This window comes from Harpia harpyja, chromosome 12, assembly GCF_026419915.1.
Source record: "Harpia harpyja isolate bHarHar1 chromosome 12, bHarHar1 primary haplotype, whole genome shotgun sequence".
In the NCBI taxonomy this organism is placed as follows: Eukaryota; Metazoa; Chordata; class Aves; order Accipitriformes; family Accipitridae; genus Harpia; species Harpia harpyja.
Window position 1 is genome coordinate 30,304,891 of NC_068951.1, and position 17,300 is coordinate 30,322,190.

The window sequence follows — 17,300 nt, forward strand, 5'->3', positions numbered from 1 at the left end:
CCCCACCCCTCCCAACACACGCACCTGCGCGCGCAGGGCGCCTCACAGCGGGCGGGGATTTGCCGGTCCGCCGGCCGGCAGGGGGCGTGGCCGCGGCGGGCCGAGGCGGCGGCGGCGGCGCGGGCTCCCCTCTCCTCTCTTCTCCTCTCCTCTCCTCCCCGGGCCGGCGGTTCTGACGCGCGGCGGGGCGGGGCTGGCCGAGGCGGCGGCGGAGGCCGGAAGCGGGCGGGCGGGTGGCGCGGCGATGGAGGCGCCTTCGGTGCCGGCCGCCTCGACGTCGGGCGCGGCGGGGCGCGGGCCTATCAAGGGCATCCTGAAGAAGGGCGGCGGCAAGCTGTCGGGGGGGGGAGCGGCCCCCGGGGCGCGGCGGGCCAGCCCGGCCCGCGACGAGGACGAGCACGGGTGAGGGCCGCGCCGACCCCGGCCGGGGCCCCGGTGGTAGTGGTGGTGGTGGTGGTGGTAAGGCGGCGGCGGGTCTCAGCAAGGCCTCGCCGCCGGCCCCGCTCGTCCGGGGCCTCCGCGGAGCGGGGTCTGCCAGGCGGCGTCCCCAGCTGGGGGTTCGTGGGTTGTCCCGTGTTTTAGGGGTGATGTGCAGCGGGGCACGCGGGTCGTGCCCGTGTGCTTCCCGCGCCGTGGCCGCGGCGGAGCACGGTTCCCCCCGTCGGTGGCGGTCAGGCAGCGGAAGCAGCCGGCTGAGGCAGGAGTACTGCTCGGGGCAGGGTGGTCTGTGTGAGGGAGGGGGGTGGCGGGGCTGTGGCCCTGGGTGGAGAACGCGCGAGGGCTGCCCGAATGGGGAGAACGGAGGAACTGTAGCCGTGACTCTTCCCAGGAGTGCAATGTGGCACATGAAGGAGCTGATGTGATTCTTTGCTGTTTAGGTAGTACTAGCAGAAGCAGTATTCGCTTTAAATGCTCGTTCGGAAAGACAAACAGAAGGGTTTTACAGTAGCTGCGAGGATAGTTTACAGTTTGGGAAATACACTTTGCCATGGAACACTTATTCTCAGCCTTCTCAAAGGTAGCTTATTTCTCTGTAACCAGAAGCGTGTCCATGGGGAGAGGACCTCTCCTCGGTTGGAAACATAAGTAAGATGTATTCTTGCTTGTGCAAGATTTATCTGAGAAGATCTCACACTTGAGAATATGCACTGGCCATGTGGTTTCTGTTTTGAATGACAAGAAAATCTTGGTTTCACTGTAACATGCTGAGTTAGTCCAAATATGCAAGAAGTGGTCGTTAGCCAGCCAGCAGCTGTCCCTGACCAGTAAGAATTCTTGCGCTTTTCCTGATGTTAGTTAGCACCCAGTACGTGCTGCCTAACGTTGCTCTGAGACTCCATCACCTTACGATGACCACCAGGGTTTGACCTGAACTCTACGTTTATGAAATTGCTTTTGACTGTTTTCTTCATTTGGGACCTCACTCAATATTGCAAGGAGAGAAATAACGATAAAATAAAATGGACATGCAATTATTTTTTGTATTGTAATATTTCTTTCCTCTTTGCCTAGTTAAGTCATGAATATAGTCTAAAGTCAGCAAGGTAAGACTGAAATTTTTTGGCTTGCTGTGTTGCCTGTGTTAGCTGCTCCTGCTTTCCAGGAAGAAATTATTGCAACTGAAGAAATGAGGTGATGTTTTTGAAGGGGGTGAATGTAAGTAGCCATATGCTACAAAAATGTTGCGATTTTTTCCCTGTTCTTTAGTTTTAATATAATGTAGCACAAGGTCTTTACTACCACACCAGACTTAAAGTAAAACTGGCTGTTGGTAGCCTCTATTTTATTTTCTGCAGTCTCTTGTGTACCATCTTGAAGAAACTGATAAGCTGAGTATATGGTGTATTGGTTATAGTACACAGTAATTTCTTGCGGAGCAGTTAAGTGGGCAGGAGTCCAGCTTCTATTTCCTGTTTACCAATGTGAATCAATAAAGTCAATTAGATTAATTCTGAAATTGCCTCGCAAGTTAAAGGATATTGGCTAAACCTGGCAGGCTGCATTAGAAGATCTCCTGGAAAGATCAGTATAGGGTATTTAAAGCTGGTTTGTGTGCAGGTATTGTTTGTGGTTGGCAGCACTTCATTAAATCAGTGTTATTTCTGACTTCAGCAAAATAATTTTGTACTTAAAAGAATGATAAATAGTATAGCTGTGATTTCCCTTGAAGATTAAAAATTAGTTTATAAATTCAGGTATCTGCTTTCTTCATGTGCCTCTTAGCAGCAGCTTCCCTGCTTATTTCTAATATTGAAATTCAGGTCTGAATACCTTTAAAATAGCTGCAGATGAAAGAGCTCATTGTGCGAGCTGTCATCTTTTAAAGCACCACGTTCAGTAGAGCTCTTGTGTATTTGCATCATTATTGACCTTGCACTGTTGTCAGTGATGGTAAAATTCTTTGGAAAACTTCCTCAATGGAAACATGATGCAAGAGGGAAGTTTGTGAAATTGGCACACCACTGGAACTGCATCCTGAGAGCTGAGATCATGGTTTAATGGTAGGCATGTTCTTGGCATTCCTGGTATACAGTATTTTTGCCTTAAGGCTCCTGTAAGAGCCCCGGAGTGAGCTGATCTGATATTTTACAAAGTAACTAAGTAAGTCTGTGCATGTGTGTGCAAGCACCTGTGTCAGAACAGGCAAGAGAAGAGTCTGCTATGGTGGGAGCAAGTGAGGTGTGAGGTTGTTCCTTTCAGTAATACTGCTGCAGAAACTTCTTGCCTGTCAAGGTGTGGTGTGAAAATAAATTATTATATATGTTTAAAGAAGTGAAAGAATACAACTGAGCACTTATGAGATTTTTTCAAATCTGATTTTCCTAAGGAAGATTAGATTTCCTGTTTCTATATCTGAGGGGTGTCAGGAAGCATTTTTCTGTGATGGTCCCAAGCTCTATCATTAATGTTACGCTGCTCAGGCATGCCTAAGCATGCTAAATTGGAGACGGTCAAAGGAGGTGTGGGTTTTTAGAGCACTTAGTCACTCTCCTGTGATGGCTTTTTACATGGAGAGGTGAAATGACATGTTTGTCTGTTTGCCACCAACAATAATTTTTTTCCCTAGCTGAATTCTAAATTGTGCTTTGGGAGGTGTTCCACAGCCAAGGCTTTTAGTGTTGGAATATGAGTTTAAAGAAATGAGTGTGAAAAACTAAACCACTAAAAGCTTCCTCAATTTTCTATTTATAACTTACTGAATTGCTAGTTGTAGGCTGTCTAACTTCGAGAGCAGTGTATGCCAAAGAGATTCTTCTAAGGTTGCCAATATTATTATTAGGTATTGAGTTGTGAGCCCAGGCAATAAACCTTGATGCACTCTGGGCAAGTGTGGTGAACACAGAGCATGTGATGGGAGTTTCTCCCATCTGTTACATTTCCCCTTCAACTAAGCTCTGTCTCTTTGCAGGGGCTGCGTACCCTTGTCCAACTGCTATGGCTAGTAAAAATTCTCATGCGCTCACTATGTAACCATATGATCATCTTATGTTAGTCATAGGTGAACTTTAAGCAGGTGTTTAGCTGATGTTTAACTGGTGATTTTTTGACTCCTAAATAGATAGGTTTGAATAACTGCCATTCCTAGACTAGAGCTCTTGCTTTGTCATCATGAAGCTCATGACTCTCCACCCTGCCAGAGCAGGCAGTCTGACTCACGTGTTGTCCGCTTAGGTTGCAATCCTTGTGTTACAGTTCCAACAAAATGATTAAATAGATCTGAAGCCTCAAACATGAGAGTTTGGCATTGGTTACTATATGCTAAGGGATTAAGCTCACTTAATTTGTATTCATTTCTGGAGTATAAGTCTGTGGCATGTAGGATTCAGCATCAACTCCCGCATCTGTTTTTTTTATCCCTTTAGGTTTTTTTTCCCATTGTGTTATATACAGTGCTCTCCATAAATGTAAAATTTAGTTTGTGCTTGGAATTTTGCTTTATCAGTTTTGTTTTACAGATAGCATTCTGCTCAAGAGCAGTTGCATTATTGGGATTGAATACATTTTTCAAATTTGTTAATGGAAGGGACTGTGTTTAAATAAGAGTAGTTACATTAAAGTCTTCCAGCCAACTACCCCCCTCAAGCTCCCCCCTGCTCCCAAACCAAAAAACCCAACAAAGCTCTGTAACATTTGCTTCCTTAAATAGTAATTTGCAACAGGAATATGTTAATGCATAAGGTAATATTAAATAGCGGAATTATTTTACTATTGTAAAGTTAAATTTCTTGGTTTAGTTGAAGGGAAAGACTACCTCGTATGAAGCTTGCAATACCCTTTATAGAGAAAATGTGGAACCTGGTAGTTTCTGTTGGTTAAACATTTCTGTGGCTTTTAGATCGGTGGGGGGGTGACTCTTCCTCTGGCCACAAGGCAACTGCTTTCACTGTGGCTTATATATTTTGTCAGTCTGGGTAGGCTTTTTTTTCTGCAAATATACATAAAATGGTACATTATCTGATTGATTGAGGAAATTCTAAATAATGTAACATCACTGGTGCCTGTCTGTGTAAAATGTGAAACTTCCTCAGCTTAATTACAGCAGTGAATCGGTTCTGGTTTATGATTCCAATTTAGGATAACAAAAGCAGTATTAATAACCAGCTTGCTCAGTGCTGTTTATTTTACTGCAGGAAGTTATTTGTTTGTTGGTATTGTTTATGTAACAGTTTCGCCAATAATCATAGCAGCTCACTGAGCAGAGGTGAGGTGGAAGTTATGTGGTTTTGTTGAAGTGTTGTGGGTTGTAATAAGAGGAAGAATGATTTTACAGTAACTTGTAACAAAAGTGGACAGTTAATGGGACAGTGATTGAACAAGACTGGTAGTCTCTTGAGAAAAATATATGTATGTATATGAATAAGAATACATTTATAGATCGCTGAGTTTAGCTATGGTGAATTGTTAGGGAAATTAAGTTGCACTGATAATTTGTCATGACTTCACTAGAGTATGTATAGAACAGTATTTATTTAATAGCTATACTTTGAACATGCCTGTGTGTCATAACAATATTTTTTGTGCTTGGTATGTAGCAGAGGTCAAAAGACGTTCTAAACATTCCTTCTGTGGCCAAACAGAACTAATTGTTTTTAGAATATAAGAAAATTTAACTTTTTTTTCTTATTTCAGTAAAAAATCCCAGAAGTGGGATGAAATGAACATCATAGCTACATACCACCCAGCAGGCAAAGATTATGGCTTGATGAAAATAGATGAGCCAAGTACTCCTTATCACAGGTAGGCTTGCTGAACTGCTGTCCTAAATGATGCCAGGTGACGTAGTAGTTTTATGGCAAAATTGACTTTGTGGATGATGTAGTGTTTACTATAGCTGATTGCCTGACAGACTGTGCAGACCTACTGGATATATGCAACATATTCAGATTTACAAAGCTTCTAAATAAAAACTTATAGCTATCAAGGAGAACTGTCAAAAAGGACAAAGTCAATTTTTAGAAGGTTTATGTCTAGCAGGTTTTAGGCTTTAGGCTTTGAATGGAATAAATAAGTCTGACTTGTATTGATTTTGGTTTTTTCAGTTAACATCTGTGTACTAGAATATAAAGTTGTCATATCAATATTTAAATTAGATTTGGAAAGTTTTTAAAGTATTAAAGGAGTCTTTTAATTGAGTGTTGTAATGTTTTGACTGTTTTATCAAGCAAATTTTAAGCAGCAAATTATTGATAAAGGCTACTTTTTGTTTGCTCTCCAAGCATGGTAGGAGAAGATGATGAGGATGCAGTGAGTGATTCAGAATCAAATGAGCCCTTAAAAGCAGATGTGTTGAGTAAAAAGTAAGTATTGTCATAGAAAATTGACTAAATGTTAAGATAATTTGCTCTTTCCTGGAGTAGTTTTTCTTTATGGAAAGGTGTTGCTGGTTTCTCTCAGACTTTTGCTATTGTCAAATTAAGTCGTTTTCAGTGTTTGATAGGGCCACTGGTACTTAAAACCTCTTGCAGGTTGTTACTACACATAAATATGGCAAAAAATAATGAACAGAGCAGTTTGTATGAGTGTTCTGAAATTTAATGTATTTTAAATAGTGAAAAACTTGCTGTTTCAGCATTTTGTATTGCATGATTTATGTAGACTGGCAGCTGCAGCTGAAGGTAAAGGACCCAAGATCATAGCAAAGCAAGAGGAAAGCAGTGAGGAGGAGGAAGAGGATGAAGAATTAACACCTGAAGAACGAGGTAGGCATAAGTTGTTTTCTTTGTTTTGTTGTTTTTCCTACAAATGGTTTCAGATTTTCAGTAAGAAATACTTGGGAAGAAGAAGTACTATCAGAAAAATGTTGTGATTTGAAAATGGAGATAAATAGTCTTTGAAGGGTAAGTAAAAGATTGAACAAATACGCTGTTTGTTTCTGATCAGGACTGTTTGGTCTGGGATCTACATATAAACAGGAATTTGCTGTTACTGGCTGCCCGCTTGTATACAAGCCTAAGGTGTGGGAATTCCTCTTAAGAAACCTAGACTTCTCGAATAAGAAGCTCTTCCAGTTTTGGGGTGAGGGAATAGTTCTTAATCTGAACGTATTTCAGGTAGACTTAACAATTCAATGAGTACCACTGCAGTCAAGATGCTACTAATTGCTTGCAGACATACAGATGATATTTCTGTTGTTTTCAAAGCAACTGGTAGATGGATCCAGCAGGAAATCTACATTTATTCCAAAGCAAATTGCATCTTCAACAGAGATATTGTTTTGTGTTAGCTTGGGCTAGAACATTTTGAGGAAGCAGTCAAACAACAATACTTCTAAGGTTTCAGGCTTGAATTATCTAGCTGTTCCTTCTCATCTTTCCTGGCCCCAGCTTTGAGCATGTAGCCTTACTATTCTAAAGGAAGAAAAAAAACAGCATTGGGGCTACCAATAAGAAAAGTTTAATCTAATTATAATGCGTTACTGCTAGACCTACTAGTGTTTAATATGTTGAGCAGAGTTAGGCTTCAGGCCGTGGGGAAAGTGGAAAATATTTTCTTCTACATGTGGTAAATATATCTCTTATAACAGACCTTTGGTAGTTAGCCAGGAGTCAAGTCGGACATCTGCGAAAGTTCATCTTCTATCCCACCAGTACGTCTCAATTTGTCCTTAAGTTTACTTAGAAACAAGGCTTGCAAAACTTTGGAATTTTGTATGCTGTTACTAGATGCTGCTCTTGGTTCAGACTTGCTCTTACTTGCAGACAGGTTCTTTTAAAAGTGCTTCAGCCATTCCAGTCCAGTAATTACTAGCCTTTTTGTAAGTCAGGCTCATTTAAAAGAACGCTCCACTGCTTGAAGAAAATAATTTTAATTCAGTGATTGCTTGATCATATAATCAATGCACTTTCAAGGTAGGAATAAATTTGACATAGGAAGCAGTTAGTGCTTCTCTGAAGAGGAAATAAGTTGATTTTTTTTTTTTTTTTTTAAAAAGAGAAGAAAAATATTTGCATTTGTTTGTCCACAGAGAAAAAGAAACAGTTTGAAATGAAGAGAAAAATGCACTACAATGAAGGACGAAACATCAAACTGGCAAGACAGCTCATTGCAAAGGAACTACATGGTGAAGAAGAGGAGGATGAGGATGAGGATGAAGAGATGCATGATGCTGCAGATGTAGAAACAATGAATACAGAAGCTACTGAACATGGTGAGCTGCTGATTAATCAAAAAGCATGTTTGAGTACTGGTGGTCCATTCAGCTGTTGGGGAATGAGTACACTCAAGTATGAGAATAAATAGAAAGGGCACAGTATGTATGTAATGCTCGATGTGCAATACTGCATGCTGTGTTGATAGGTAGCTTTGTAGCATGGTACCAAAACCATCAGTATTGCTAAGTAGCATGTGGACTTTTGTTTGTTGTGACATAACAGAAAAGCAAACACCTCTGCTTCATACTGTTTCCCCAGCATAACTGACTCTTGGTAGTGAAGTTGCCAGCATCCTTTTTAAAGGAAGAGTTGTCCTGTACAGAACACTTAAAGCTGTGGCCACATGGGAGAGCCTGGCCTTATGTTGTGGTTCAGTTCCCGTTCTGCTCCCAAACTATCGTGTAGCCAGCAGTGGGAAACTAGCATGCGTGCTTCCTCCCTGTTGAGAGGAGTGCATCTAACTTCTGAAGTAAGAACTTCTGCCTTTCTTACTGTAACATAAAACTGCTGTTAGGACTTCAGTACGTGCTTGTCCTTAAGCAGTAATGTTCATTTCTGTAGTATGGGATAAGACCCTCAGCTTTGCTTTTAGTGCAGCTACTGGAAGAAAGTCTGGGACTTTTAGCTGGGAGCTGTTTCTGGAACCTGCTTCAGGGCTGTCTTTTGATAGGAAACTCATAAAACTATAGAGGCGGACACCTTCTCTTTCATCTTTAAGCTTCTTTCTGGGTGAAAAGGGTAGACTGTATAATAAAAGTCTTTGGTTTTTGTGGTGGCCTTCTGGTGAATAATTACAGCTGTTCACTACCCACCTCTGTGTGTAACAGCGCTTCGAACAAGTTTTTGGCATTAAAAAAAATTGACATTTGTTGCTTATGAGACTAGTGGCAATGAAGTCTAAGCCACATTCATCTGTTGCTTGGCAAAACTATGAAATGTTAGCACAGTCTGCAGACTTGGGAAGATGCTGCATGGGTTTAACTTGGTTCACATTTGCTTTTCACAACCATGTGAACTAGAAACTCTTCTAAAATTAGTTTAAATTCCACACAATAAAAAGGTGATTTGCAAAGTTGTGTGTTTTTAAGTTCTGTGGATTGCACACTTTAGTCCCATTATCTATTACAGGAGGACTAATGCCTTCATAATTGCTCCAAAAGGGTCATTTGGTATGTGTCTGAGACCCATTGATGGACTGACTTTATCCAGTAACTTAACATATGCCTTATAATGGCTATTTACTAGAACTTCACTCTCCAGGGGAAAGGAGGGCTCCAATAGGCAACCTTATGACCTTTCTCCATGGCTTGAAGCTGCCATCTCTCTGCACTCTGCTGTAAAACAGAGGCAACTCCGCTCCCCAGCTGCATTCGCCAGTGGAAAGAAGGCACACCTTTGCAGCATTTTTCCATCTCTATTGTTGAAGTCCATTCCACCTTGCCTCATAACCAGCTTCAGAGCCACAACTGGTAATTATCAATTTTGGACTGCTCATGGCCAATAGATTCCATAAACGTAACTGTTTGCCAGTTTATCAACCCATTAACTAACTGGTTCACCTCCACACCATGGCATATAGAAATACTTTCCATTAACTTGATGTAGTTCTCAATTCTTCACTTTTGTTTTGTATCATTCTGCTTAAACCTTGATATTTCATTATATCCTAATCTCTGTATCAACTATCATAGCTTTTGGTCTGTGTACTTGATCAATTCTTGTGAGGTTAAGTACTGGTCTCACTCTTGTAGCAGCTGGTGAATTGAATGCCCTCAGACTGATCATGTGTGATTCTTTGTGGCAGGGTTGGTAAAAGGATGATGGAATATGGACAAAACAATTAATAAACCTCTCTGTCTTCTGCCACTGCCTGTGTTTTAAGAAATTCCTACATTGAGGTGATAAATGTTCAGCAACAAAGCTGTGTTAAAGTAATGTCAAAGTTTTACTGAAGTAACTTTTTTGAGATGACATCTCTTTATCACACTCATCTGTATTCTGAGGGCACAGAAGAATCTCCTTATTCATAAATGTTAATTAAACAGATATTAGGGCTACAGAACGTTTCTTAAATAGCTAGTTTTAACAGTAGCTACTTGGGTTTTTTGCTAGTCTGCTTTTGGCCATGCCATGCTTTTGGTCATATTAAGCAATTGGGTATTTAAAACAGTATTTCAATTTGGTTGTTTCCTTCATGGAATTGGATTAAAATGCTATTAATATTCTTGTTCCTGAGGTTCCCCTGTTGGGACTGTAAGCGTGTGGAAAGATTTTTCATCTGGATAGCTTTTGAAGAGCTCTTTGACTTCAAATCATTGTATTTTAAAGTGCTTTTTTATAGAGCAGAAAAGGAGGGGTTTTACTCAGCGTATTGGGTGACGCAGGAGCTGATTTTTGTGATGGCTTAGTTTGGCTTCACTCCGTTAAACTGACTAACAGCTCTGACACTTGCCTTTAACTGCAAAGGAAATGTCTGTCTTTTTCTGCATGTTGTATTGTAGATACATTTTGATAGGTTCTTCCATTTGACTTCAGTTCTTCTGAAGTTACCAAGATCATCTGGTGATGTTGCTACCACTCACCTACTATGTCTGAGATTGTGTAAATCTACCTAAGTGAGAGCAGTGTCTTTTTATTCCAGTGGAATAACATGACTTCTATAGTACTGATGATCATTCCAGGTAAAGATGTGACATAAGAGGTATTTCTTAGTGGTCTGTTGTGACTCTAGGGCTCCACTGGCTCCTAGATTGTTTTTCAGGCAATTTGAGACCCTCTTCTCACTTGGAATTTTATTTGTCTGTGAAGATCCCTTAAAGGTTCTGTCCTTCTCTTACCTGATGTTCCTTTCTACCCTCTAATCCTGTCTGGTTTGTATTTGAGTAAAACTAACAGTATTCTTCTAATCCCTACATTCTCCTTTTGAAGAAGGGGCTAAAGACTTACGACAGCTTTTTAAGAAAGTTTCTGTCAGATACCACCAGGTCTGCTAATGAGTTGCGCTTCTTGGTTACAGACTGAGATTTCTTGCTGATTGAAATGAAGATGGCCAGTCCAGTCAGTAATGGTGAGAACTGTTTGTATGTTTTTGCCCGTGTCTTCATCGTGGGCTACTGAGTGTTTTAAATGGATAGGCGATTCTTTGCTTGCCTCAAGTAGCTGTACCTTTATCCCATGCATATGGATTCTAGCAGCCAAGCCTTTTGGTCGAAGAGAAAGTTAAAGTTGTTATAGACTGCATCAGGATCACTTGCTTTAGCGTTTCAGCTTCTCTGGATTTTCTCTGGCTACTCCTTATTTATGACTCCACAAACGACATAAATAGACTTTGCCAGCAAAAGTGACCTTTGTTCCTTTCCATAAACACTTTTCTCTTAGAAATTCTCTTTGAAATCACCGAAGGAGAGATTCCTGATGTAGGTAGATTTAAGCATGATGATTTCAGTACAGACCTGTTTTTACTTCTGCTACACAAAAGTATCAGCTACAGTGGTGTGACCTACAGCAGTTCAATTGACAAGCAGCAAAACTATTGTTCTCTCTTTATGGTTCATTTAGCATTCATTGCTATGATAACTGCTCATCAGTTTAGCTGTCATCTGACTGGGTGTGCCCTTTTGGCCTTTGGTAGACACAGATTACATTGTGTTTTTTTAACCTGGTGAGCATCACCCTAAAGATGATTCAAGTGAGAAGGCTGGGAGCATACACAAATTGGTTCTGCTTGTTAGCTATGCTATTCACTTGTTATACTGCGCATGTTACCAAGTCTAACTCATACCTGAGCCTAACTGGCCTTTTTTAAAGATTATTATCATCTGGATGTGGTTTTCTTTGATCTTTGCTTTATGCCACTGAATATAAATATATATATAGTGGACTTTTTCATATGAAAAGCACTGATGAGAGAGAGCTTTTTCTGATTTATTGCTGTTCTTTGGCTCAAAACCATGAGTTTAACGACTTCCTGAAAAACACAACAGACTGTGCTCCTTCACTTATAAGCTTGTTTTATTTTAAAGTGTCTCATCTGGAATTGAAATTTGACCTGAAAAGTACTATGCTTGCTTGTGTTTCAGGAACCTCATATGTTAGTTCTGCAAATTGATCTCTCTCAACTCCTGGGTTAAATCCTCCCAGTTCCAGGGGTGGTGAGCATTCAGTGCTTGGTATGCTGAACAATGGTGCTAGCCATTTCTTCAGAACATGAAGGTGAAATAACTGTTTTAGAAGTTTCCACACTCTCAAACTAAAAGCTTGTGCATTGCTAAGATGGGTTGGCAAACATTACCTTTGGAGAAGCAAAGATGATTTCAGGAGGATATTTGTGTGCGTTTTGAAAATATTCAATGAGTGTGAAGAATTACCTATTTTTTGTAATCTTTCCTATGCAGCACATGCTACTCGTGACCAGCTGGAAAGTAGAGCACACAGCATAGAAGAAATCTGTCCAGAACTGTAACTGCTTGTCAAAGTCACAAATATAAACATCGCTTCATGATTTTTGCAATTAAGGCTCTTAAATATTGAGAAGCATATCAGTTACAATGTTGTATTGCCAAGAATGTTAATTTTAGACTTGTCCATTAGGCAGAAAAAACTGTCTAATTGATTTATTCTTGTGCCTAGTATTTCATGGAGAATACTGCTTCATAATCTGTTCAACCAGAATGGCATTCCCTGTATGTATAACACTGATTATCTTGCGTAATATACTGTTACTCTTCATGCTTTGAAACAGACAGTATCTTTTGGTTTTTCACTATTTATTTGACAGTGTTCTAGGTCTGGTATCTGTTATGGAAAGGTTTGGGATTTAAGAGCCAAACGGTACAGCATATATCAGATTGACATGCAAGCTATTTATCAGATGTGTTGAGCAGTTTAAAAAGGGATTATTTAAGTCTTACAATTTCTTTGTAAAGTGTTGACCTGTTAATCTAGATTTCAGTACGTTATTACCTGTACTTCCCCAGTCTTTAGAAGAGCTGTATTATTTTTTAAGAGTGGTGTTTGGAATCAGTTGTTAGTTTCTGACTAAGGCAATACTAACATCTGGTGGAGGGAATGTTTTTACACTGGAAATGTGTTAACTTGAACTTTGCATTTAACCGTCATTATCTCTTCCATCGGGACTGGATGTTTTGTGGAGCTCTCTTTTGACTTATCATGAGAACATGGAAGTTCCCTCCAACTTTTCTCTTAAAACCACATCCACTGTCACTCTTCCAGCTCGTTTCAAACTTTTGGTCCTTTCCAGTTGCATGAAGAGTGCTTGTGCTACTAGCACTTGAGGAAAAATGCCCAACCATGAGCAAATCCACATCAGGACTGTGAAGATGAGCTGAGTTTAGGCTCTGGCTGTTCTTTATGTAAAGATAACTGCTGATGATCTCCTACTCATTTGGGGTTGGCAACCTGCGTACTGAAAACCACTGGTCTAGCTCTTGCTGTACCCGTTGCAACTAACAGCAGCTGCTTTTGTAAAATGAAGGCTGTTTGGAAGAATGGAAGGGAAACTGCCTAATTCAAATACTTGTTTACAGTGTGGTTGTACAGCCCCTGTAAAGAGGGATTCTGAACCTCCAAATTGCTGTAAACAACTTCCCATTTGGTGGAATTTGACTGGTGAATGTTCCAGTATTCAGAGTAGTTCCTGGGTTTTATTACACAAATGAAGTATACACTTAAGCTTTAGCTTGGTTATGGAATACAGTGTATATCTTAATTTTGATCTGAATTTGATATGTTGCAAAAATCCATATAATTATATGGATCTATTTTAAAATGTCTTTTTGTCCACTGTATATGTGAAGTTTGAATAAAGGAATGAAAGTTATTTTACAGTTATATGCATTCTCCAGTGTGAGCTTTCATGAAATCCCAGAGAGACTGAGAGTGAATAAAGCAATAAGATGCTGTCCTTTGAGAGATTTATACAGAAATAATTGATTAGAATGGATGCATTGCCAAAGATACCTGTGACTTGTGCTAATTGGGTGTTGTAGTGTGCCTTTCCCAACTATCTCTTCCCTTTAGTAGGTAACGGGGTTGTCAGTTGTGGGATATTTAGTCTTCTAAGGGCCTGAATCAAGTTTAATAGCATCTTTTCACAAGAAAGAGTTGAACTCTTCATTCAGTCCAGTGTGGTGATGCTAATTTTTCAATATGGAGAATGCTATTTCTTCTTGTATCAAACATGGTCACTTCTGTAGAACAAACAGGGGCAAAGAGTAAGCATTTAGATACTTCTGACTCCTGAAGTCGCTTACCATAGCTTTAAATTTGGCTCCCAAGAATAGGACGTCAAAACTTAAAGTTTGCACCCTTTATATACCAGCTTGCAGTGTTCAGACTGTTGGAACGTCTGCACCAACCTGTATTTCAAAGTGACCAGCTGATGGCCTGGTCTCCCCCAGCTAGGCCAGTTAAGTCCTATTGAGAGAGTGGCAGCACTCAGCAATCAGACTGGAGCACAAATGGGTCAAGATTTGACCAATGTGTATGGGTAATGCAGATGTCTTCTGCGATGCTGTAAAACAGATTACTTGCACTTTGTGATGAGTACAAGTGGGTACTTTGTACCTGCAATTAAGGCAGAATCCATCAGAAGCAGCTCTTATATGAGTTGCTGTCCTGCCTTCCTTCCCCCCGCCCTCCCCGCCATGTTCTGTGTCCAAGACCTCATTTTCATTTTGGTGCTCAGCAGGGGTATTTTGTACCCTACAATGCCTGCAAAGCATTTTGTTTAACAAACAAAAAAACCCTTTGCTAATTTCTAGTAAAGACCTTCCCTGTAATAGCTTCCAAAATCCTGGATGAAATGGGTATGTAGTTTTCAGGGAGGTACAGTATATGTAGATCCATGAAGATGGTTTTAAATGAACCTCAGAATGTACAGCAGGTCCCTTCATTAGTCGGATGATTTTGAGCTGTCTGGGTGATCCCGCCTTTTCCGTGCGACCAAGCTCCCAAGTTTTAGTTAGATGCCATTTTGGAACTTGTACTTGTTTTAGTTATGGGTTTTATTAAAGGCTTTGTTCTCCTCTTCATTCTCTTCAGTGCTAGCAAAAATTCTGTTCGTGCTGCTTCATCTCACTCACTTGGGGTGCAACCTGATGTACCTGACACTGCTTTTAACTGAAAGGCTGGTTTACTTGATTTTATCCAGGCTTATACCTTCATGCATTTTAAAAGCTAAAATAGGCAAGCTGACTTTGCAGTAACTACAGATACTCTGTATGGCTTTTTTTACAAAGGGATGTCTGATTTCCTTCTATTCTGGAATAGCAATTATAGTTCCCTGCTGAATGGGGACAAGAGAAGAAATGCCTTTTCTCTTTTTACATTTGACGGGGACTTAGCTTGCATGCATGTCTTAATCATGAGGTGCATATGGTAAACGCTCATTCGTACAGTAGAGTGGTGTAAAGAGAAAACAAAAGACATGCAGCCCTTACTAATGCGGACATTGAGCTCCACAGCGTCATCATTGTGAAGCTTCTTGCACAGGTTTAAGTCCTCAAGCTGCACCCTGTTTAGAGAAAATATTTTCAATATGTTTCCAATAGGAAGATCACTTGCAAATAAGAGCCTTAACTCCATCTTTATAAAGTTTTTTTCTGTTCTTAAAGTTTCTTTCACACCGAGTTGTACACAGTTCATGGAAACAGCAAATATTTTTTTCCACAGCTTGCTCTCTCATGTTAAATTTGTGTATCTTACCAGAACTCTTTGTTTCTGTATCATGCTTTTTGTGGTGTTTATTATGATACCACCTCACAAATGTAATTATTCTGTTTGAAACCAGTGTTAAGTGTCACAACGTAAATAAAACCATTGTTTTCATTAGTGCCTTATGGCACTAATACTAGATGTATTGGTTTGACTTCTTGGAGCTTTTTAGAAGAAACTGGCAGATATTGTAAGGTTTGCAGGTGTGTTCATAGATAAATACTTAAACCAGTATTGCAGTTTCCTCATCACTGCGAACAAGGAAGTACTCTATAGTGTAACTTTGATATATACCAGTTTGTACACACTTTCAGGTTTTGTGGTGGCTTGGCTACCTAGATGTGAGGGCAGGTCTGGGAACCTCAATCATGAATTTGAGACAGCAGCACACTAGAAAAGGTTGCATTTTTCAAGGTAATTTTCTTTGCATGTTGTAGGATTAAAGCAAGACTGGTCTGTCTCTTCACGGTCACCATTGAGTAATCACTCACTAGCATTGTGTAATGGAAAATGACTAACACCAACTAATTCTTAGGAAGTAAAACTGTATTCCAAAAAAAAAGAGCTGGGCTTTCTTTTTCAATTGCACACTGTACTTGAAAAGTGGATTTCACCACATAAACACAGCCTAAGTGATACAAAAATATCCTAACTTGATGTTGTTTCTACATGGGTGTGATGGATGCACTCAATTCCTTAACCAAACTAGTGGTAGTTTGGTTAGTTTTGGTGAGGGACAGACAGTTCACAAAAATATACAATTGTTGCATCTGTGTAACTTGTAGTTCGGATCTGACATTTCACCAGTCTTAAAAAAAAAACCACCACCACCCCCCCCCCAAACCCTAAACCACAACTGACTGAACCAAAAAGCTTCCCTTCTGTGAAAGGACACCTTAACCAAGGGAGGGACAGTTCAGGGTACAGCAGGCATTCAGCTTCTTGGAAAGAAGTCTTATATTCCCTTCCATCCTTCCATGTTGACTGTTTATCCTTGTGAGACCAAAAAGAAGTCAGCGAGAGAGGGTAGGATAAGAAAGAGGGAAAGGGATAAAAAAATAGAGGTGAAGCTTGGTGCGGATGATGGGGCACTGGAGGGATGGAGGGTGTGAAGACTGCAGGGGGTGAGCAGGCTCGCTGGGGGCAGGTATCGCAGCTCCTCAAACTCCTGGAGGAGCTGAGAGTGAACGTCAGCAACTTGTGTCAGCTTCCCAGCATGGTGTCCCTGTAACTGCAGGATGGAGCCTGTGACTTGGTGCGACGTTGCTTCATCCTTGCCCAGTTTAACTTGAATAGTAGGTTGTACTCCTCTGTCACTGCCTTTGAGGGTGAGAGGGGATGGCTGACACTCCTTTGCCTTTGTCATTTTTACATCCGGGAACACTAAGCAGTGCCAAACTTGTTAAAGCTGTTTTCTCTTAAGGAATCAGAAACCTATGATGTTTCTGCAGTCCTTCCCTACAAAGTGGGAGAGGACCAACACGGTCCTTTTCACTCTACCATACAGCCCTTTCACTGTCTGAAAAGCCTTCAGAAAGTATTCTCAGGCAAAGCTGCCGTACAAAACCCAAACACGCAAGCTTGATATTCTACAGAAGCCCCCCCCCCGCTGTTCGCGTTTGTCCTTCAAAGACGACTTTGAACCTCCCCCAAGTAACACCAATCTACAGTTATCGCCAAGACCGAGCACGGAAACACGCTCCAGAGCACCCGGAGTCCTAACTTCTCCACGGCGGCCCCGAAGCTGCCGCTGCACCCTCAGCAGGCGACACCGGCTCACCGCCGGGGCGGCAGCGTGTGTGGGCCCCCCACACCGCAGCGAACGCCTCGCCCGCTGCCAGGCCCGGGGCCCGGCCCGCTGCCCGTCGCGGGGGCCCGGCCGCCCGCTTCGGGCCTGAGGGCTCCTCCGGGGGG

The 17,300-nt window shown here is 41.2% G+C and overlaps 1 protein-coding gene across 3 annotated transcripts; it reads left to right on the forward strand.

Moving 5' to 3' along the window:
* Positions 1-194: 194 nt before the first annotated feature.
* PPP1R2 (protein phosphatase 1 regulatory inhibitor subunit 2) lies at positions 195-15,527 on the forward strand. 3 transcript variants are annotated; one of them, XR_008237485.1, is made up of 8 exons: positions 195-402; positions 5,131-5,238; positions 5,718-5,798; positions 6,097-6,200; positions 7,466-7,648; positions 8,913-9,121; positions 10,669-10,719; positions 12,047-15,527. XR_008237485.1 is itself a non-coding variant. In XM_052803437.1 (7 exons), exons 1-6 carry the CDS (start codon positions 245-247, stop codon positions 10,671-10,673), a joined length of 639 nt encoding a protein of 212 aa, XP_052659397.1. In that variant the 5' UTR covers positions 202-244; the 3' UTR covers positions 10,674-10,719; positions 12,047-15,527. The 3 variants fall into 3 exon arrangements, 2 of the variants coding, with proteins under 2 accessions (XP_052659396.1, XP_052659397.1); XM_052803437.1 differs by lacking the exon at positions 8,913-9,121 and having other exon boundaries at positions 202-402; XM_052803436.1 differs by lacking the exons at positions 8,913-9,121; positions 10,669-10,719 and having other exon boundaries at positions 198-402.
* The last annotated feature ends 1,773 nt before the right edge of the window (positions 15,528-17,300 follow it).